This window comes from Opisthorchis viverrini (assembly GCF_000715545.1).
Source record: "Opisthorchis viverrini unplaced genomic scaffold opera_v5_98, whole genome shotgun sequence".
Classification (NCBI taxonomy): Eukaryota; Metazoa; Platyhelminthes; class Trematoda; order Opisthorchiida; family Opisthorchiidae; genus Opisthorchis; species Opisthorchis viverrini.
Window position 1 is genome coordinate 727,451 of NW_008751755.1, and position 22,210 is coordinate 749,660.

The following is a 22,210-nucleotide window of genomic DNA, read 5'->3' on the forward strand; positions in this document are numbered from 1 at the left end:
CTCACGTTTAAAATTTTTAAGGTCACAGCAGTGATGAGTTCCAACATGAACTTTACTCACACACCACGGCTGTTCAGCAACTGGGAACACCTACAGATGAAATCGACTTGACAAATCCTCGTTTGCATGTTAATTTCAAACGCTCAGCCATGGTTGTCATGGTTACAGAGTAAGAACAATCAATTGGAAATGTTTGGGGCCCACTGGGAAGTCATCATTTCAGAGAGAGAGGTTCGGTAAACAATCGGTGGATTTATTGCTCGGCAACGTTTCGCTTTTGACACAAAAGCTTCGTCCGGCCAAGTAAGTAAGTAAGCAGGTTGATCGGGTTTTAAAGCAGTCAGGGAACCAATCCGTGAGATTTCTTATGACTAGCCGACTTGATCAGGGCTGGGTGTTCAGTTTGATGTTCCTGTTTGTTGGTTAGTGGGGATGACTAACATTCACGACAGATTGGTTAGCGGGTGGGGAGGATTTGTCTCCATGATGAATCCGAATTTTTTCGTCCTTGCTTTTTCAGTCTAAGACACCTTAATGGAAAATTCCTCTTGGGGTTTTTTTCGTACAGGAAACTACTCACAAGTTTGCTGAAAACTCTTCGACAGCCCATGACCGGTTTCGCGCTTCCCAGGGCTCATCAGGTAGGGGCAGTCCCCGAGTTTCCGTCAGCCTTATGTCCTACTTGAGGATTTGTCTTCATGATGAATCCGGGTTTTTTCATCCTTGCTTTTTCAGTCTGGGACACCTTAATGGGAATTTCTCTTGGGGTTGTTCACAGATTTCGTTCACCTGTGTTCATCAAAGGATGCCGTGACAACTGGTCTGTGGATGGGGGTGGGGGTGGTTAATTGGATCTAACTTTACCTGGATTCTGTCAGACAGCTCTCCACACGTTTGCAAGTTCCACCCCTTATATTCTATTTACGCTGGGATGTTTGGTGATTTCCACCAACTTGGCCACCAGTCGCTGTGGTGTGAATATTAAACCCTGTCTNTGCTTTTTCAGTCTGGGACACCTTAATGGGAATTTCTCTTGGGGTTGTTCACAGATTTCGTTCACCTGTGTTCATCAAAGGATGCCGTGACAACTGGTTTGTGGATGGGGGGGGGGGGGGTTAATTGGATTTAACTTTACCTGGATTCTGTCAGACAGCTCTCCACACGTTTGCAAGTTCCACCCCTTATATTCTATTTACGCTGGGATGTTTGGTGATTTCCACCAACTTGGCCACCAGTCGCTGTGGTGTGAATATTAAACCCCGTCTCAGGATGTCCACATTTTCTAAATCTATCCTATGCCCAGTGTCTAGTGCATACCCTGCCATTGCCGAATCTTCGACTATCGCCTGATATTCATCTATGTTTCCCGGTGGTCTGTTAATAGAACGCTTATGCTATAAGATTCTGGTGTGCAATTCCCTTGCTGTCTGACCTATATAAACCTTCGAACCGTCGTTACGCTTTATTTTGCATACATGATTCCTAGTCCTATCAATGGGAAGGCGATCCTTCAAATGTTTCAACACTGAGAGTAAAGTCTTTCCCTTCTGGAATGTTACCCTAATGTTAGCCGTATTCAGTACCCTTCTAATGACTTCAGATGTCCCTGTTTTGTATGGAATGACCGCTGTTCCGATGCGCTCCTTGTTGAGCCTTGGTGTTCATCATCATCATTGTCAGCTGTAAGAACCGCGTACTCGTTGTACACTGGTTGTAGCTGCCACAGTTTCGTTCACCGATGCTTGGGGGGGGGGTAGGTAGCTGCGCACTGCACGCGCGAGCTGGTAAATTGGTGCATAAATCCAGCACTGTATGTGGGTTGTCAAGCGGGGGGTGGTGGAAAAGGAGCTATGCATTGAAGGCAATAGCTTTGATGCATGAGCGCCATTGAGGGCGCCACTGGGCCATGTCTGATAATGTCTCTAGCCATTGATGTGGCCCGTCTCGGGGTCCCCATCCAGGAAGACGGCAGTGACCAGCGTAGCTGATTTTGCTGGTGTTCGCACCAATACTTGCCTCAGTTGCCACTTAATTAAACCCGCTGGATATCCGCTATCTTGAAGTCGCTTTATTTTACCTCAAGTTGTGCTGCTCCTCGGTCGACCTCCTCTGTACACGGTGCTCTCACTCTCCTAAACATCGTTGAAACTATACCACAATACATTGCTTTTGGATGTGCTTTGGGGTAGTTTAAGACCGCATCGCTATCTGTTGATTTGATTGGTAAATAGTGGTTTTCAATTTCCCACCACTCTTTTGTGTCATGCATTCAAGGAAAGGTAGTGTACCCGATGTGGACTTACTGTGAGCGTCCAAAGTGTTAAGATATTGAAAGAATTCGTTCACCTCATCCCGCTTTCTCACAACGAACGTGTCATCTACGTAACGCCGGAACACCCTTGGTGGACACTCGAATCAGTTTAAAGCTTTCTGCTCAAAGTCTTCCATGTACCCAATTATTGTTTATTGGTCAATTTCCAATGCATACCCTCGTTGACCAGATATCTGATGGGAACAGACAACGACAACAACACGAATTCGAAGCCATCGAAGAGTTTGCAACAACCTTGTGAGTAGTTTCCTTCGTCCAAAAGAAAACGCGTCCAAGTTGTGCCTCACTTAGCTCACTAAGCAAGGGGCTGAAAAGTTTAACCGGTGTAACCGGATGACATTCTTTCAGGATATCGGATGATGGCTCTTTACTCCTATACAGTTTGACCATGTAGACACATTGTTCTTGTCCAAGTATTTGGCATTTCCGCGCTAGGTCTCAAGCAGATTCACAAGGATGATCTCTCTTCGTTCTTGTGACAAATTGGAGCCAGTTTACCCATGAAATCGTCTAGCTGTAAAAATGGTTTCTCTCAAGCGTGTGATGTTATCCAGGAAAACGTTTTGATGAAAGGAAAGCATTGTTTATGACCTTCGTTTCTTGGTACCTTTTACGGGAGGATCCACCCAACCCCAGCTTGGACACCACTGATTCCTGTGGATGAATACCTGCACGGAGTCACGTGTCCGACCTTTGAACTTGAACTGGCCTACGAACAACTTTATTCCATAAACCTTTTCTACGATGTCCCGCAGAATAAGTAGACGCCTGAACAACACATGCATGAAAAATGTCCAAACTAGAAGCGAACATTTCGGGTACTTTTCTTGTGTTTTGAGCCAAGCACAAGCGGGAACACGGGGACTCCATCGTGGATGGCCTACAACACCAACAACACACAAATTCTTCGTGATCACTTTCCCGCTTTCTGCGAAGTCATACGTTGTTCACCTCGCGGTATGCGCCATTCTGAACAACGCTCGTCTCCATAGACAGCGTCCCGTCATGCGTAGCACATGGTCGAGCCAACGTAGGCAATGGTGTTGAATGTTTTCCCCGATGGAAGTACCCGCCGCACAACCAAATACCCGTTTTCTAATCACCTAGTCACTAACACGCTGACGCCATCCATAACCAGCCACGCTTCTGAGGCATTGGTGGTCAAATAGCTGAAGACAGATCACATCATCCGTCCGCAGAGGCCACGTCTCGCACCCATACAACAACACAACCCTTGGTGTAGCCTAGTACACGTGACCCTTAACATCTAGTGATGAGGCTTTTGGACGCCAAAAGTTACGCAAATTAGCGAACGTGTTTCGAGCCATTGAGATTGTTGCACTGACTTCATCAGACCCATTTCCGTCCGAGCTAATACAACTACCAAGGCATGTGAAGTTCTCCAGAACCTCCAGTGAGTCTCCTTGAATTCTAAGGGGTATGTTCAGAGAATAAACGTTCCGAAGCATGAATTTGCACTTTGAAGATGCAGGGCGCATGTCAAAAGATGGTATGATAGTGGTCAATTTATTCAACAAGGTTTGTGCTTCACCTTGGTCTTCAATGATTTCATCTGCGTAGTCCAGATCAACGAAGTTCTCGCCAGAAACAATTTGAATACCGGGGTTCTGAAGACCTTCCAGCGTTTGCTTCATTATTCCCTCAGTGATGAAGTTGAACAAGAATGGAGAGTGTGGACATCCTCGCCGGAAACCACTTTTTGGAGCGCTCACTATACACTCTCACCCGCACAGAAGTACATGAATACAGGAATCGAATTTTGTTCACAGTTCTCTGCGGCACACTCTGATGAGCCAGTGTAGTTAACAGCACTGACCGATAGGGACCTCGTGCGTGCCCAGTTGATTAACCAAACTCAGTTCAGATGTCCGAATAGCCAGTAGTCCTAATCACTACCAGCCGAAAGTGCTCTCATGTGCTCGGTCATTTTTGGCCCCGTACTTCCATGTCCAACCAGTTCGGGTTGGTTGTGACAGCTGCGGTTTCGAAGGAGATCTGACGGTGTGAAATATTACCGAAAGCGAACAGTTACTCCCAGTGTTTCAGATTGCTAAGGTGTTAAATTCTTTCTCAGTTCAGTTGAGCGAAATCGAAAACTCGTCGGCGGCGTTTAGTCGCTCAAGTTTGGTATCGTTCGTCTATCAAGACCTATTGATGTGGAATCAACGGCGGTCATCCTAACGAATAGCCTCAGCTACTCACCTCGTGTTTCCGCTTGACTTGCTCGGTCAGTTGTTGCTCTCGGTTCATCTTTTCTTCGTTGGACGTCGTTGGGTGTAATACTGCGTCCAGAATAAACAAACCGTAATTTGGTATAGCACATCATCTAAAGCGTAATATCGTCGGATCGTACATTGCCAGGTTTGGCTGGAGTGAAAATTCAGTATGTACTATTCCGGTTTATAGCGCTAATACGATTGACTTGCCCTGAAAGCACTCGGTGCGAAATTGTATCAGTCGGGATTATTTAATCAATCCACGCCAAGTTCAGCAAAGTGATTTGACCATAGAAACCGCCTGTACGCGTACGCACATTGCGACTTCCATCGGAAAATTTAAGTTGAAATCAATTAGAATTATCAGACAGTACAATTTGCTAGTTATTGCGGGTACAAACCTCACAGAGATTGCCTTCCCAACAAATTTCCCCTTGGCCATGTTGACCTTTACACAATGGGGGCTTAACAATGCGATTGACGTGATTTTGCCTGAAAAATCCCGCTCATTCCGAGTATAAATAAACCAAGTGTCCTCGTGAGTTTGAATACGGTGCACAATGCTGCCGATCATCCTGCTCTCGCTGTGTTGTCAGATATTGGCGGAAAGTAAGTGCATTCCAATGATCAACTACAAGAATGAGCGATAGACAAAACATGACGGTAATCACGAACGCCCATATTCGAAAATTCCCCACCGAATGCTTACTCGTTGTTGATTGGTTGAACTCCTAGTCGTAAGGTAATCCATGATCATGAGCCCGGAAACAGAATTAATCCAGACACCTATTCTTTCGCCCCCGTCACACTGCAGTTCACAACATGCGTTCACCGATTTCCCACTGTTGTGTACATTCTCACAGGTAGTACAGTTGAGAATGTTGCGTCGAAGAAGAAACTTATGGGCAGCGGGCGGTGGTTGGAACGTCTGGTGGATGGAGATCTTCTGAGACCATGGGCACCATCGGCCGTTGAATTCCCCTATTACTACGTGGATCTGGGCGCTGTCTACAATCTGACTTCAATTAATCTACATGTTCAGAATATCTGGACCTTTGGTAAGTTGTTATTTTGTGGTATTCGAATTATTGAAACCTGGCATTGGGAGCAGTTAAAATCATATCGCTTCAATAGCGGTGGCTTTTACGGATTCCTCACAAACGAAATGCTCTTGTATTTGCGAATTTTCGCTCCGTCTATCCTCAGTTTGATTGCCTTTTGATCTCCAGTTCGCGGTTTATTACACGCATCAGATTGGATGGACAATTAGAAAACAAGCCCCAGATGTTAAGAGATATGCAACTAGTACAAGTACTTGAGATCCATCCCACGTTTCGCAGGCATCACTGCAACTGCGAAGTGTGCGTATCATTCACTGATACTGATTGGGGAACGTTAGTTTCAAGCATGAACGTAGTCTACACCACGTCCCATGAACGGAAGTTACGGTTGACAACACATAAGCCAGTGTCCATCGCTTGATATTGCTACAGTCAACATAAATGCTGAGTGCGACTGCTCATCGTTAGATTTTCACAACTATTTCCGAGTATCGGGTTTCAATTCTCTGCCGACACGCTTATTTTATGCGAACTTTGCAGGTGACGCTGGAATCAATGAGACATTTGACGTTCACACGTACGGCGGGTATATGACTGCGTGTAACTATAAACAACTCCATCCTTGGGATGTGCTCGCCAAAGGGCTTATGTTTAAGCGTAAGGGCGAAGAAATAATTCTGCATCCAACGAAACCAGTCCAGTGGATCATAATCGGTCGCGAAAATCCAAACGCTCCCCATGGTGTCGCACCCATTGTTATGGCTGAGATTCAAGCATTCGGGACTATGCTTCATGAGCCGTTCGGCCCTCCAATGCCACCAGAAGAGCCAATTTCTGAAAACTACTACGAGGTACGTTCGTTGTCTTTCCCACTACTTTGTTTCACATAAATTATTATCGGGACCGATTATTTTCGGAGTCAGGCTTGTTGGACACATTTTCTCATAATACCCATGTAGATATCGCGATTGTGCGAAAATTTGCATTGCTCTGGTTAGCTCCTGGTCGTCTTTATAAGAGGAAGATTGTTGCACCAGCTTGAAAACCTTGCACACTGAGAAAGCTTGTTCGGTTAGTTTACCGGCCAGTGCCATGCTGTCAGGTCACGACCAACGTAAGCGGATGAACTAGGCCGTAGAACTAAGCACCTGTCAACCTGTGTCATGTCGGTTTCGGGAAGTTCTTTTTGCCGGTATATAGGGACGAATTCAGAGCGATCCCGTCCGCTTGTCTGACTACACTAGACTGAATATATCCCTGCGTTTTCTCATTCAAACAGAATGAGTTTTACTGAAAATACCGATCGGCTGGTTCAATCGTGCGAGGGGCAAGGTTTGTGACGACCGGGTAGTGGGTTGTTGTGTATCTACTCCTCAAAGTCGTAGATTTTCTTCATACTGTGGTTGCCGAGCGAAAGAGAATCGATCACCACACGGCATGATGATTCACGAATCCGAGTTTTCATTGAAAGGCAACTGAAAATCTTGGAATTTTGCAAAACGGAGTGGAGGGTGGAGTTCCAGTGAAACGGTCTAACACAATACGGATTGAAAAACACTGTGTTCAATAAAGTGGCCACCAATTTACTTCATCAAACCCGGCCTAGTACATGAACCTCACTGATTCAGGAAACAAGCTCGTCAGCAAGGGCGCTCGAAGGCACGGGTAGTTTGAGGTTGTCTGTGGTAACGGCCAACTGCAATGGCAAATCAGATGGGCATATTGGTGGAAAAACACTCATTCACAAACTTAGTTGTTATCAATGGGAAACTCAAGCGAAACTCGTTTGGCATTGCTCGACTAAATAGGCTGCATAAATACCGGCTCGTGGTTATGCTGGTACGATATTCGAGATAGCTCAGTGTATTTTCCCAATGGAATACACAAACCATAAGGCTACCGACAGCCATGATAGATAGATACACTGGGCGCCTTCACTTCCTTCTCACGATAGGACGAAAGAGGCGTTAATCGAAGAGGAAAAAAGACGTTATCAAATATTTCAGCAACCGGCTAGAATTGACGCGTAACTGATTTGGCATGTTTGACAATTCACCCACTCCCTCTCTCTCTTTCTCTCCCGGTGGGTTTACAGGAAACCAGAAAGGCAATTGTCGGGACTCAGCAAATGCTGTTTGTTCAGCCGATCCATATGGAGTGGAGACCAAGGTCTGACCTCAAGGACGTAGTCTTGGGCGTTGTGCAAAACCGCGCCGTGGCTATGGCCGTGAAACGACAAAGCGGCAGATTGGTTGTGATTCACGGGATTCAAGTCATTGACCAGCTGCCCAACAACACAAAATACGATGAGTGGCGCCAGAGTTTAAGAGAGTGGCTGACAAATGGACAACATAAACACGCTGATTTCGTGCGAATTGAATCTACCTACAAACCAGGTGACGTAATTCTGATAAAACGAACCGATAAATTCGATGTGGAAAAAGTTTACTCGCAGATTATCTCGGGTGAGAATTCGGCAGTGGTTGGGTTTATTCGTGGAAATGGAGAAGACAACCTTAAACAATTACTCAATAAGTTGGAGATTGAGTACGCCTCGAACGGAATCTGGACGGCCGAACAAGATATAAACTTGCAAAGTATGATCACGACCACGAGATTTACGCCACTCGAATACGAACTCCGTCGAATGGTCAGCAGCTGGACGTTATTCCGAACAAAGCGATTTGAGAATGTATGGAGTTGGGAAGAGTGGAGTGAACCGGAAGTGCAAAGGCTAATCCGAATGATTGTAGATCGATTCGATCCATTCATTCGACATATCTCCCCTTGCAAGGATGGTCCCTATGTGAAAGATCCATACACGGCGACTGCCATTTACAATTACAATGTAATATTGCTGCGTCAGACTGGCGAGACTTGTACGGCGCTTCCCGGAATGCATCCCAATTCCCTAGATGTACCGCCTAACATGAAGCCAACTACCATAACCACATCAATCCATGCTCCGTTTCACTCCAGATTCTTTCCTACAACCGCGTACGCGAAACCGGGACAGGGCTTCTCATGGACAGTCCTCGAAAACTCCCATCCGAATTTCCACGACCAGCATATTCGTGTGAATTGGCAAACGGATGGCATCGAACACCACGATTCCTGGCTGCGCATGTCTGTGGTCACCACAACAAAACAACTGAGTGCGCAAGGTCAGATTTGCAGTGCTCATGGTGGCCCGATATTTTTGCAACTACCGGCTGGAGTGAACATAACCATACGATTGGAAAATGTCTACAAGCATCCGTATGTGGATCTACGGGACCCAAAATCCATTGAGAGATTCCCCGCTGAGGTGGAAAAATACCGCGATATGCCTTGGACGCTGGTCAATGGTGATAATCTGATCACATCACTATTAACAAAAGACGTAATCATATCCAACACAACTAATGTGTTGCGTGGTGGAAATTACATGGACAAAGCGATCAAGATGATACACAACTATCGTGGGACAGATCACACGAAGGCAGGTCAGATGGCATTCGCGTGTGATGTACACATATCCGCTGGATGGGGACACGCGGGATACCCAATGATGGGCTTTTTGGGATGGAGTTGGATCTACGTTCACTGGGAGAATATAGTCTCCTGCGGTGGAAGTCACCCATTCGTACATGAGTTTGGACATAATTTGCAGGTGGGTCCTGCCACACTTCTGCATGGTGGCGAAACGACCAATGAGGTGAACCTCATCTACTCATCCGAAGAGATATTTGGTTCGTCACCTTATGGGAATGACAGAGACGTAAATAAATGGCAATCTGATACGTACAATGGTGTGGGACTGGGGTATTACAAATACTTGAACTCCTTGTTTGGGTACGGTCTCACCGGAAACGTGTTCACTACTGCCATGACCAAGGGTGGCGCTCTCAATACGGAAGAGCTTAAGGCGCAACATTGGCTTCAACAAGTTTGCAATGAAACTGGCTACAACTTGCTCCCCTTCCATGGACTTTGGAACTTTCCGGTAACGGAACAGACTCACCAGATTTGTGATCCTTTGCCGTGCTTCTTCCCAGATGACGAGTTCACAGCGAAAGCGCAAGACAAGGTTTCCAAGATTCTCACCGCCTATGGGAAACAGTGTATCCGCGAAAACCCGAAAAAAGTCGTATTCCGTGGTGACCTGTGGCGTGGCGTTGACCAGCGAGGACCTCAATACGTATTTCAACACGACGACGAAGAATGCTAATGCAGCTTATTGAAATAAAACCACTTCGCATCCCCACTTGAATTTTGTTGAGGCCATTTCCTTAGAACGTCATGCGTTATTGTATCGGGTGTATTAGGCGAGAATTTACCTATTGCGTGAAATGTTACCCATGCGTTAAGACCAACCATTTTTTGTTGAAAGCTAATATCACATGAAACAAGGAACGGTAGGAACCGGTCTAAATCTCGCTGGCTTACTTAGTGCATTCCAACAGAAGCCAGTCGCATGCGTCCATCACAAGCTGAGTGATATTCACTCATGCGTGGCCGCTTGGTTTCCCAATTGCGTGGGACCGGCCACGACAAAATGCTATCACACGGAATGGATGAACATATGCATTCCTGGTGGGGCAATCATCCATATTTCAACACTCCAATGCTTTGGTATGACACGCCACCGTGTGGATCAAACACAGATTCATTGGTCCTGTAACTCCTCTTGACTATCCAGATGCTAGGGTTTGTTGTTTTGCAGCCGACTGAAAACTGTTCAGTTTGGCGAACAAGCAGTCGAATAGAAAATTCGCGCTGAATATGGGAAGATAATTCGGCTGCAAATCGGTCGGGCTTAGCTATCTCAGCTACTTTAAATAGCTATGCACGAGAAGGGAAACGTAGAAATCCATTCTGTAGATGTCTTCATAGAACAATACCTGAAATAATTGGCTTGAACATGGTGCGTTTTGAGAAAGCACCATCTACCGTAAACAATAGTTAGCCTAGAAGTTCTCGTGGTGCGCAATCCCCAATCAGCAAAACCCAGGGTGCAAGATTCATACACTGAGCTTTCATAAATTCCGAAACAAAGTGGGTGCGTATCTGGTGGTTTTGGCGCAGAGTGAGTACAAACAATGGATGCCATCTGTATTGCACATAGGGTCTACAGCTTTTCCTGCCTAGCGATCACCATTCATATGGGGCTTGTTTTGAGGTTTTACACGAGTCCGCGATCAGTGAATGCGTCCGTCTCCAACGTTGCACCCACAATTTAAGTTATCGCTTCATGTGGCGTCTTCCTTCACGAGCAACAGCTTCAAAGCGCAACCCAGACGTAATGCGAAGTGCGAAACGATACAGTACAAACAAAAAGACAGGACAGACATTGTCAATTCGATAACGACCTGAGATCACAACATGCTTGGAGTATTGAACAAGGGAACTGTACAGTGCGGAAAGACAGAGATATCATAATACAATTTGGTACTAATAAAACTACTCTTTTCTCGTTTCACTAACGCCTTCGTTCGACCTTTTGGGCTTTCTGTTGTGCGGCTTGTTTCCGCCTGGCTTGCTCGGTCAGTTGTTGCTCCCGGTTCATCTTTTCCTCGGCGCGTCGTTGTGCGTAGGATTGTGCTGCAGCTTCGCGGTTTTTCCGCTCCGTTGCGATAACAAGCTCACGATTCTTACCACCTTCCGGAAGCGAAACTGAAAGGAAAAGAGGTAGGTAAATTCGAGACAGTAGCCACAACAACTTCACCTCATTGAGATGCCTGACAAAAGTTGTTCAGAGAGAGAGAGAGAGAACACATCACTAGCCACGACCAGGTAAGTAACTCTTCGTAGGATGGTCCACTGATGAACAGCACGTCAGGCTCTTAAGATAGTAACCACCTCTTTGTGTTGCCAGATGAGCAGCCCGAGTGCAGTCCAAGTGAAATAAGAGTTCAGCAAATCCGGGCTGGACAAACTATGCTCTTTGGTTTTAAAGTCCCGGTTACTTTCGATAATGAACAACATGACTCAGCTGGCCCTTCTGCACCAGTTCTAAACAGGACACAAGAGGGACTTGTGGGGCTCACAAGTGAGGACCGTGGCAAGTGCTACAAATCTAAATCTGGTCCACGGTCGATTTCATGTCCACAGAGTGTTGGCACGATCGTACCCATGGTATTGGCCTGCGCTGATTGTTCCATCACTTTTTCGAAGAGTAGCCTAAGTCAGTACCGCCGACATGCACACTCCATCCAACGTAATGCAGATAAGCTTGGTCCAGTGAAGAATTCCGGTGCCTGCTGGTCCCGACAAGAGTCACAGTCACTCTTGTGCCTGGCTAAAAATTTGTATCCATCTTGTGACACGCAAATTGCGCTGTTCGCGACATTGGAGCAGTATTTCCCTGGTCGGTCAGTATCAAAACCAGGCTACGGGTGCTTAACTGACAAACACAAGAAAATGAATGATCATATGGTGACCCCAATCAAACCATTGATCAAAAACAACGGGTTATTCGTCGGACCCTGAAGATTATATCTTCCGGTCCCAACAATTCGTGGAGTGCGCCATGTCACTCTTAGAATCCCATTTCGACAGTTCGCTCGCTAGTGTTGACTTTCTGGAATTTGTCCGTGGGTTGCAGTTTGGCATCATCACACCGGAACAAGTCCTGTCATTTATGGGCCTCCAAGCCTCGAAGACATTTCCACACACGTGGAATCCTGTCTCCCAACACCATTGCCATCTAGCCCATTGTGTGCCGGTCAACTCAAAGTAGATCCTCTTAGCCGCAATCCAGACCATATACCACCAAAGGCGGAAATATGCAGTGTCTGCTGTGTTCGACGATTCGCGGAAGGGTCCATACAGAGTTAACTGCTGCCTACCTGTGGAAGCCGAACGGTACTGGTAACAAGTACTCTGCTCTAAAACGCGGGGATGGCCGGCCAAACCGAGCAGTGCTACCATCCCCATAGAGTTTGAGTGAGTCAAATAGAGGTGAGGAACCCGTCGTACAATTCGTTTAATGGGTAATTTGTCCCGCGGATACTTCGCCACTTTAATGACAACGCCCCCGCTGAGTACTACTCCTATCTGGGGGCTGTCTGTCGCGTCTGTGTCGTACTCGTATTACAACAGTTCCGGCTCCGCCAAACCAACTGAAACCGATCTTCGTGTCATTCATCCTTCCATAAGGTGCTTGCTGATCACAGGAACTGCAGATTTCAACTGTTCTCACTCCAGTTTGCATTTCTACATCGAGACGGTTGTTTTGGAAGCCACGTTGCTCCACTTTGTCCCTGTTAACCGGCTACTTTTAATGTCAGTTTGGCGTTTAGTGGTGTCTCAAAAGCATTCAACTCGGTTTCACACGACACAATTGTCAGATCTACCGAGGCGTCACTCCTAGTTCGATATGCCGCACAATCCTACGAGGATGCCGTAGCAGTTTCCCCTAATTACGAAGTTCACTGCCACAGAGTTGTGAGATAGGGAGGTCAACTCTTCCCGATATTGTTCATGATGGCGAGGAATAGGGTTCTTGGACTGACGATGCCGTCAACCATCAATCCTGACCTAATCGCAGTTCGGGAGCGCCGAGCAACTGTGATGGATGTAAACCCAGTCTCGGATGGCCGCGGAGTAATTGTGTGGAATGAGAGGCAGAGGTACGATGCTGATGACTGCTCCCTCGCCATCATCTCAACCCTACGTGCCAGCGATTGTGATGTTAGTTTTTTGGTTGACGAATCGATGATCATTTCGTATCGAGGGATCTGCTTTTCTCCATCCGCTGAGGGAGGGGCTTCATACGGTCACAATCAGTGACTTATCTTTGTTCACCATTTTAGAGTCTGCATGTACTTACGACATTTTTATACGTGGTACATGTACATTCTTGGCATTGACTTTCACACCTGACTCTGTGTGACGGACACTTTGCGCCTGACGCTCGGATCTTGACTGCGCTAGCGCTTACTGCACCTTGAAGAGCATTCAGCAATGTTCCTCCTTTCTTCAATTGCTTTGTCTTTACACTATTTACACACAAAATATCCTTACGTAAGTTGGAAATCATCTTGTCTGACTGTAAACTATTGATGGCACGCTTTCGGATAGAATGTCTTCCTCGTTTAATCTAACGTCCTCCGGTACATCCTTCCACATCTATCACTTGGATACACTTTTTGTGTTTGTGATCATGCTTTTGGAAGGTAAAAAATATCAACCGTTCAACTGCTTTGATACTACCAGAGACAAGCTCCAGGGATGAGGCATTGTCAGATTGCCTAGGACTAAATAGGAACAGCCGCGTGCGAAAGTTGGGCTAGAACCACGGATCATCGCGTCTTCATGGAAGATCTGATAACCTGAACATGGCCGGATATATAGATGAAACCTGTTTGGTTCAACCTTTCGTCCGTGACCAGTTCGACCGACGCGCACCTGGTGAGCTCCAGAAAGAAATCCCTCGTAATGCTGAGATATTTTGGGTCTGATCACATGTTTACTACGAAGGAATGCCACTCTATTTGTTTGCGGTGTTTGGTAGGGACTTTCCGAGGTTGATTCGCATTGAAAGAAGTCTCCCCTCGAGTAAACCTAACAACTTCCATTACAGGTTTGGTGAGGAAGTGAAACCCGTAACACAGCAACTACTAAAATATCACTGGTGGAGGAGTTTGGATGCGAAGGAAAGCCATATGAACGTGCAGTTTAAGAAGGGAGAATAGCAGATCACAGAAAGTGGGAAAAATATCCATTTTTGAACACTAATTACCTCATTTCCCATCGGCTCGTTCAAAAGACAACAATTTCGGTCGGATCCCTTAGATAGAACAACTGCGTAAACCATCAGAATACCAATGTACAGTAACACGGAGTGATTAAAGTTCACAGCGGATCCCACAGCCCACAAATCTTTCAGAACTGTAGGTAGGGTGTTTAGGTACTGGCGAGTAGTATTACGCATTATATAACGCTTGTTCCTTCCCTGGAGAGGTCACCATCAGAAAAAACCACTTACCGTTGGCCCCTGGGGTCACCTTTCAACAGTAAAGTCTCTCCCACTACAGACCACTTTCCATGGACCTCTCGGAGTGCCCCTGCTAAAGAGGACAACTGTTTGACATGGAACAATCACGCGTGAATGTGTTCTTCAGTGTGAGATAGCGGTGACGCATTTGTTCTGCATGTCAGAAGACAGCAGTTCAAATTCATGTGGGCTGATGATATATCCAGTTGACAAGCGATACTGGGTCGCTAGTTGACTTCAGATTTTCCTCTTCGCTGTGGATTAACTAGAAAAATGACTGCCGAAACAGATAGATGGATAAAAAGAATTCATCGACTTAGCGCAAACCACAATGGGGGGCGAGATGGACCAAGTGGTTAGAGCGCGAATTTACCGACCGGAAGTCCGTGGTTCGAACCCCGGCTCTGCCTCTCGACTTCCTCTGTCTAGGCTTGGGCAACCTGGCAGTATCCCAGTCCTCGTGCCTCCTTCGGGTGGCATGGCAGCTAGGCACCGAAAGGGTGCTATGGCTGAACGATTTTTTTTATTTAAACCACAATGGACAGATCAACATTCCACGCGTATTTGTGCTCACGGAGGTATCGTTGATGTTGACTGGACTTTAACCTGTGATGTTAGGGGCGAACGCGTCCAAGTTCGGATCACAAAGCGCCTACCGAACGAGCGCGGGTCACTGCATTATCACAATCATCAGCGTCATCATCCTCATTACTAAATTGAAGTAAGAGACTCGGAGCCGTAATTCCCCAGATAGCGTGGAATGACTAGATAAGACGTCCTTTCAGTCGAGTGATGTGAATGGAACTGTAAAAAGCCCCCAAAACCACTCAAACGTTCCAACGAAATAATCGAGCGGACTGACAGTGAGGATTGGGAGGGATAAGACCAAGTTCTTACATCCACAAATCTCGAACCTTCCAGTTGTTTGCACAAAGGCACTTACCGAGGTCTTCATGTTCATCAGAGTCACTGAACAAAAAAGAGGCCATCTCTTCTTGGCGGGCTCGGACCGCGGTATGACCCGCGCCGGTTGTACGCTTCGAGTCCGCTTTGCCCTTCGCCTCGGCTAGCGCGCCCACTTTGGCTATGTGCTTTGAGGCAGGCTGTTTTTTCTTTCGTTGGGAGCTACCCAGCAGTGGAGGATCTTCCTCTGAAGTTACACGGCTGATTTCAACGCGACTGGGAATACTGACAGCAGCTGTGGGTGTTGCACCAGAAAGTCGAAAGCCCATCGGTCGGGGTCCAGGGGTAGGTAGGCGTACTGCACGAGGAGGTAGGGTTTGCTTGGCTCCTGACGAACCGAACAGTGCTGGGTTCAGGACGGAAAGGGCATCCTCAACTGTGCCCGGCTTAATGCTATCCCTGATCAAGGACAACAGTAAGAGAGTGAAAGCGGTAGGATGGTGAGAATGGATGGAATAAATGTGTGCGAGAGAAAATGCTACACTTTCTAAAGCAGAAAGTATGTGAAATTTAGTCAATTACAGAGTAGGCAGAGTAGCCCATAGTACATTATTTTTGAACCATGCTCCGATTCGTATCTTCTTGTAGGCAGCCAAGAGCATTATGAATGTAGCCATCATTACGACCAGAAATACATCATTATTATTGCTTGAGTTTGATACAGCCGACAGAAATAGAAAAGGACGTTAATCTTTTGAAGTGCAACAAAGAACCTGACCCCGGCTGTCTTATTCTTGCCTTGTTTAAGGATGGAGAAGGACTTGTTCACAGTCTGATTTGCAGGGGATTTCGAGGATGAAGGAAGTACCAGAGGAATCGCACATAGCTAATGTCATCCCTATCTTCCAGAAGATGTCATTCCTGTCTTCCAGAAGATGTCATAAACGAATGTGGGAAAGATGAGGGCATCAGTTTAGTCACCACTGCTTTACCAGTATACCTCTACACAGACTAAGTGGCACTCATGTGCGGCGTAGACTTAAAAACCGAGCAGATTTCTATCTGGGTTGTGGATTCATCGAGCACATTATTAGCCAATAACAACTTCCAGCGCGTTGAGTTCTATTTCATGGCTGTGAATTCTGCTAGCTGCGTGTTGTATCTTGCGGCTGGCCGAGCTATTGGTTACGCCTGCGCAGAGCCTGCCAGACTACGCAACAGGGAGAAGACAGGGAACTGGGGACACGGCTGTATTGCCAGGACAAAACATACAGATAAATATATAGGATGGCTAATTGGCCAAATATGGTCGTTCACTTGTTCGATCTGTACAACCAATGGTGGTGTTCCGGTCCTGAACAATCTCAGGCTCACTACGCTGGTCGTCTGTTGCTAAGCCGTGTTTGATGGGAGTCGCCGACTCACCTACTTTCCGGATGTGTCGTACCGATGGTGACCTTGGGGATGCGTCACTCTCTGCACATGTGCTTTTTCTTGTCTGGGTGCGCCCTGACACTGCGCATTGAAGATGAAGGATCAATATTTGGCCTTGACAATTGGTGGCCTCCAAACACTGCTTATGTATCGTGGTGTAACGGTGGATACTACTGATGGGGCATGCGAGTAACGTGTTTTCTCGTAACTCCGCTTTGCGTGGGATGTATTGCGGAATTTGTGGAATAGCTTTGTGGCATTCTTTTACACTTGAGTGATAGCCAATGAATATCCAGCAAAGTTCAGGGAGACGCTTTCAAGAAGGAGTCGGATATCCATATGCATATGAGAGTTTTGCTTCCCTGTCCAACTGTCTGCAACTGTTCAGTTTTCTAATAAACATCCCACAGCGAAGGTCTTCTTCCTTTCAACGGTAGCATTGGTCTATCAATGCCGAAGTGCGATGAATGACTTCTGCAATAAACCAATGAATTGCTCAGTTAATGGGTTGATCAGTGCGCCAAATACGCTGTGCTGAACGCGCCTGGCGATTGACTGTTTCGCTGAGGCATGTCTTCTAAGAGAGGTTCGGACTGTGAGGTGGCATAAAGTGGACGACTCATGGCGTGGATAGGGAGCATAAAAAACACCAAGGCTGCTCTGGTGTATGTTGTCTGCAAGGTTCAGGTATCAGAGAAACACCAGACCTATGGTCAGAAATGCTCACCAGCGAAGGTCTGCTTCCTTTCAACGGTAGCATTAGTCTATCAATGCCGAAGTGCGATGAATGACTTCTGCAATAAACCAATGAATTGCTCAGTTAATGGGTTGATCAGTGCGCCAAATACGCTGTGCTGAACGCGCCTGGCGATTGACTGTTTCGCTGAGGCATGTCTTCTAAGAGAGGTTCGGACTGTGAGGTGGCATAAAGTGGACGACTCATGGCGTGGATAGGGAGCATAAAAAACACCAAGGCTGCTCTGGTGTATGTTGTCTGCAAGGTTCAGGTATCAGAGAAACACCAGACCTATGGTCAGAAATGCTCACTGACAAGACAATGTCACACAACACGTGGCGATATTGTAATTATTCCGTTGTTCTTACTCATTAACTTGCAGTTCCTTTTTTGCTTTGAAAAACTGTTTTACGTACCAACTGTATCTTACCTCACCCGGTACCATAAGCTGGGGTGATCCAAATCGTTGTACCTACATACACACACACGGTTCACCGTTGTGAAACTGAACACTAAGCTTAGAAAACATGGTGGAAGAAGCTCCCGCAAAGAATGAAAGGAAAAAGGGAGGAGGCTCACTCGTGACAGGACAGTCAAGGGGTCCGAAGAGCATGGGAATAAACACACCTACGGAATCTTTCGTGGTGCAAGTCAAACATACAAAGAAGGCAGTCCAGGTAAATCGTGACGCCACACCTGCAACTGGGATCGATTGTCCGGAATAAACTGAAGGGCTTCAAATCGTATGCAAAGGCGAGCCGAAAGCATTACGCTCGGATTAGGTGACGTCTGGACGAAGATGTCAATCGGGCACAGGTAATTACAAAGGCGAGACTAGTATTGCTACAGGGTCACTGCATAGAACCCAAACGACGATTGAGGGAGAACAAGGCGCCTAACGAATCAGATACTATCTGAACAGCACCTTCCCAATTCGAGTGCGATGATGATTCTTAGCGATTTTTACTAAAGATGCCAAAAATTCGCCCCGCAATGGACAGTAACTAACTAGCCTAAAAATGGTAGGACCTTCGCTCCTCGTTCACCTTCAGAGGGCGGTAAAAGTCCAGTGACCCAAGACATCAAATAAGTGAGATCCATTCAAGCGACACAGTGTTTGATTCACCGGGGAGCTGAGCGTTCTCCGGTTTCGGGAACAAAAATTCTTCGACAAGTTTGGATGTACGTAAACATCAGAAAGTCCTGGAAAATGTGACACCGGATAGTTTGAGCGAAACAATGAAAAACGAAAGGTGGCGGCGCATGGTTGAGTGCAAAGGATTATTGAACAGTGAGTACTGACCATGTGAGTTGAACACATGTCCAAGACCAAAAGAGAGTCAGCAAACACAGAGGAACAATTAGTGCCATAAAAAAAACTTACCNCGCTCTTATTCGCCAGATCTTGAAGGTCAAGGTCACTTTCTGCTGCATCTTCGGTCGATTCACTAGCCCCGTGTAACTCAGGCGAGACGGCCAAGGTGCTGCTCCCACCAGCATCCATTAGTTGTTTGGCTTGGAAAGCTGCGTTAGTGATAGCTATTTCAACGTCGTTCTCAGTCTCTGAGTCACCCTGATAACCCGCCACACCGGCATCACGAAGCACGGCTGTTGTGCAGGCATCTCGGGTGTTGCGGTGCTCCAGTGCACGGGTCTCGGCCTCTTTCAGTTGCTTCTCGTAGTTGGCTTGCATTAAGGCACGCATTTGCTCTTCCATTTTCAAGAGTAATTCCCCCTCCCCAGTATCATGAGCTGTGGGGCCAGCATTCGGAGTGATTTGCTCAATTGATGTAACCGAACACTGATTTCTGTCTGTGAAGGAAACAAAATTAACGCGGTTGAGTAGCATGGAAAGCGGCGCGGAAAACGCCCACTGCTGTTCAACTACACCCCGCCGAACCCAATATCTGCACGCATTTTCAACTGCAATAGGTTGTTGTAAACGATTTACAGAGCAAGACCACATACTTTGCTCGAACGATTGACTGAAACTGAACCGAAAAACCGCTTTAAAGACCAAACAATCATCGCCAACTTTAAGTTGCTTCGGTTCTTGTAAGCCTAGAGCGTCACGCATATTATAGGCAATCAATACGTGACCTCATCCCTACCACTTTAGGGCGGATATTACTGATGAGACATGCGAGTAGTACGTGACTTTCTTGAAACTCCAACTCGCGTCTAGTTTGCAACTGTTTAGTTGGTGTTTGCTAATAAACGACTACGCAGCGAAGAACTTTCCTCTTTACACTATGATGAGTCGTCATTGGATAGGATTGACAGGCGGTTCATTACGCGATAGGCCTGATCCTTTTGTAAAATCGATAAAAGGATAAGTTTTATTGAAACCACTCTGAGCTAAATTCTGCTTAAGCCGCCGAGTTATTGAATGATGAGGCACCTCATAAATTTTTCGCGAGTTGGACCCGCCAGTTGGAACACTGTGACGATAGTCTCGTGTAAACAGACCCTTGGTGCACCCCCTGAGTGGAAGTTGTGCGTCGGGTTACGGTCAGAGACGGATCTACACCGTGTGACGTGATGCGAACTGAGTGGGTGGCGGTATATACCCTGTCTAAGTGTTAATTAATCACGCTGGTGATCAACCACTCGCGGCCGAATGGTGTACATACTACTCGACTACTCGAAGCTGAGAAGCTCCCTACAGATTCATACAATGAATATGGGGCGAGATGGCTCAAGTGGTTAGAGCGCCAATTTACTGACCGGAAGGTCCGTGGTTCGAACCCCGGCTCTGCCCCTCCACTTCCCCTGTCTAGGCTTGGGCAACCTGACAATATTCCAGCCCTCGTGCCCCTTTCGGGTGGCACGGCAGCTAGGCACCGAAAGGGTGCTGCAGCTGGACGATTCGATTCGATTCGAAGATAAATATCGCTGTTGCTTCTCACCTACGCAAACGCCTTTCGGTTCTTTAGTCCAATTTGATTTCACTGGTAAGGTAATTTCTTTAGCGAGAACAGCCAATTTTTACATGACAACTGAATGCCACTGGAGAAGAATGATAAATCTGTCAGGCTTGTGCAAAGCTGTTTCTTTTTCGTTGGTCTGACATTCGACCACTTATCGAGGCTCTGTACCCGAAATGGACCACTACATACCAACAGGCAAACGAACCAGGAGCGACGATAGACTGGGAGCCGAGATTCTTGACGTTATGCAGTGATGGATGTGATCGAGCATAAAACGGTGTTTCCGTTTAACGAATACCTCCATTTTCCTACTGTTTTGATTAGAAAGCTTCGTAGGGCAAGACCTAAATGCAAAGCTCTCAGTGCGCGAGGCAGAGTTGTCATACAGCTGGTCTTAAGTTGAGGTATCCCCCGAATGTGGATAAACCAACATCCACGTGTATCCACAACTAAAAACAGCATTCGAGTGTCTGGATAGCATACATCTTGACAGGAAAGTATCATCATCACCAAAGACTATTGAAGTACAGAAGGTCTGGGGTAGAAAAGGAAGTGATTGGGGTTCCCAGAAATGTAGTTGCGGAAGGTCTGGGGGAGAAAAGGGAGTGATTGGGGTTCCCAGAAATGTAGTTGCCGAATTTCGCGTCACAGTGAGGAATAAACAGCAATAAAACAGTGGAACAGAACTAGTCAGGCTAATCAGGTCCGGTTCTTAAGTCCAAAGCAAGTTTATAGCTCGTGTCAGGGTCTTTTGTGCGTACAAAATGAAGCAGTATTGATCGATTACATGACCTTAATGAAAGCTAAAAATTTCGAGTTGGTAAAACATTGAACTGTGGTCAGTTCCGTTTACAGAGGATAGAATGGGATCAGCAGATTTTCGGGTCTCAACTTGTAGATCATCGATCGAGCGATTAGTCATTCGACTGAACAACGTTCTGAGATGCATTGGCACAAGCTCCTATCCGTTCTGCCAACCACAACCCCATGTGCACTGTCGCGCAAGCAGCGAGAAAGAGTGATCCGGTGCAATCAGCGCACATCAGACAACGACTTGTCTCTTTGATGAAAACAGGATTAGCTGAGCGACTGGGCACGTACGACCGATTAGAGCACGCAGTTTGCACCACATGGCTGTGATTAGGCTAGCCTTCAGTGAGGCCATGTTAACCAATTAATACTGCCCAAACGTGTGTTCACAAAAGACACAAAGACACGAGCTATCAGCTTGGCTTAGACTTGAGAACCGGGCGCGATTCGCCTTGATGACCGTTCGGCTCAGCGAACAAACCGGCGAAGAGTTGCTATACAGGCCCCAGTAAGTGAAAACGTAGAAGATGACGGCCATTGAATGAGCTGAAAGTATAGGCAGAAGTCACTTGAAGACGCTGCTGTGCTGCGAACAGCCTTCTTCAATTCGCCATATTACACCACCACCCTCCGCAAATCAAAAAACAGATCAAGTGGAAACAAAACAGAGCTAGGAAGAATGAAACAATGGAGAACTTACGCTGGATAAAATGTCGGACAATTTCTGAGCTACATTTCTTGCTGACATCGTCTGTCTGTTACCCGGGAGAGAAATGAAAAGCTGTTT

The 22,210-nt window shown here is 46.5% G+C and overlaps 1 protein-coding gene across 1 annotated transcript in view; it reads right to left on the reverse strand.

The window, feature by feature from the left end:
* Positions 1 to 10,853: 10,853 nt before the first annotated feature.
* T265_05314 (hypothetical protein) overlaps positions 10,854 to 22,210 on the reverse strand; it is a gene marked incomplete at both ends in the record, with an annotated part of 16,503 nt that continues 5,146 nt past the window's right edge. Inside the window, 4 exons of the mRNA XM_009170297.1 lie at positions 10,854 to 10,981; positions 11,097 to 11,285; positions 15,554 to 15,959; positions 19,068 to 19,495. Of these exons, the coding sequence (XP_009168561.1) occupies positions 10,854 to 10,981; positions 11,097 to 11,285; positions 15,554 to 15,959; positions 19,068 to 19,495 (1,151 nt within the window). The remainder of the gene's footprint in view (positions 10,982 to 11,096; positions 11,286 to 15,553; positions 15,960 to 19,067; positions 19,496 to 22,210) is intronic.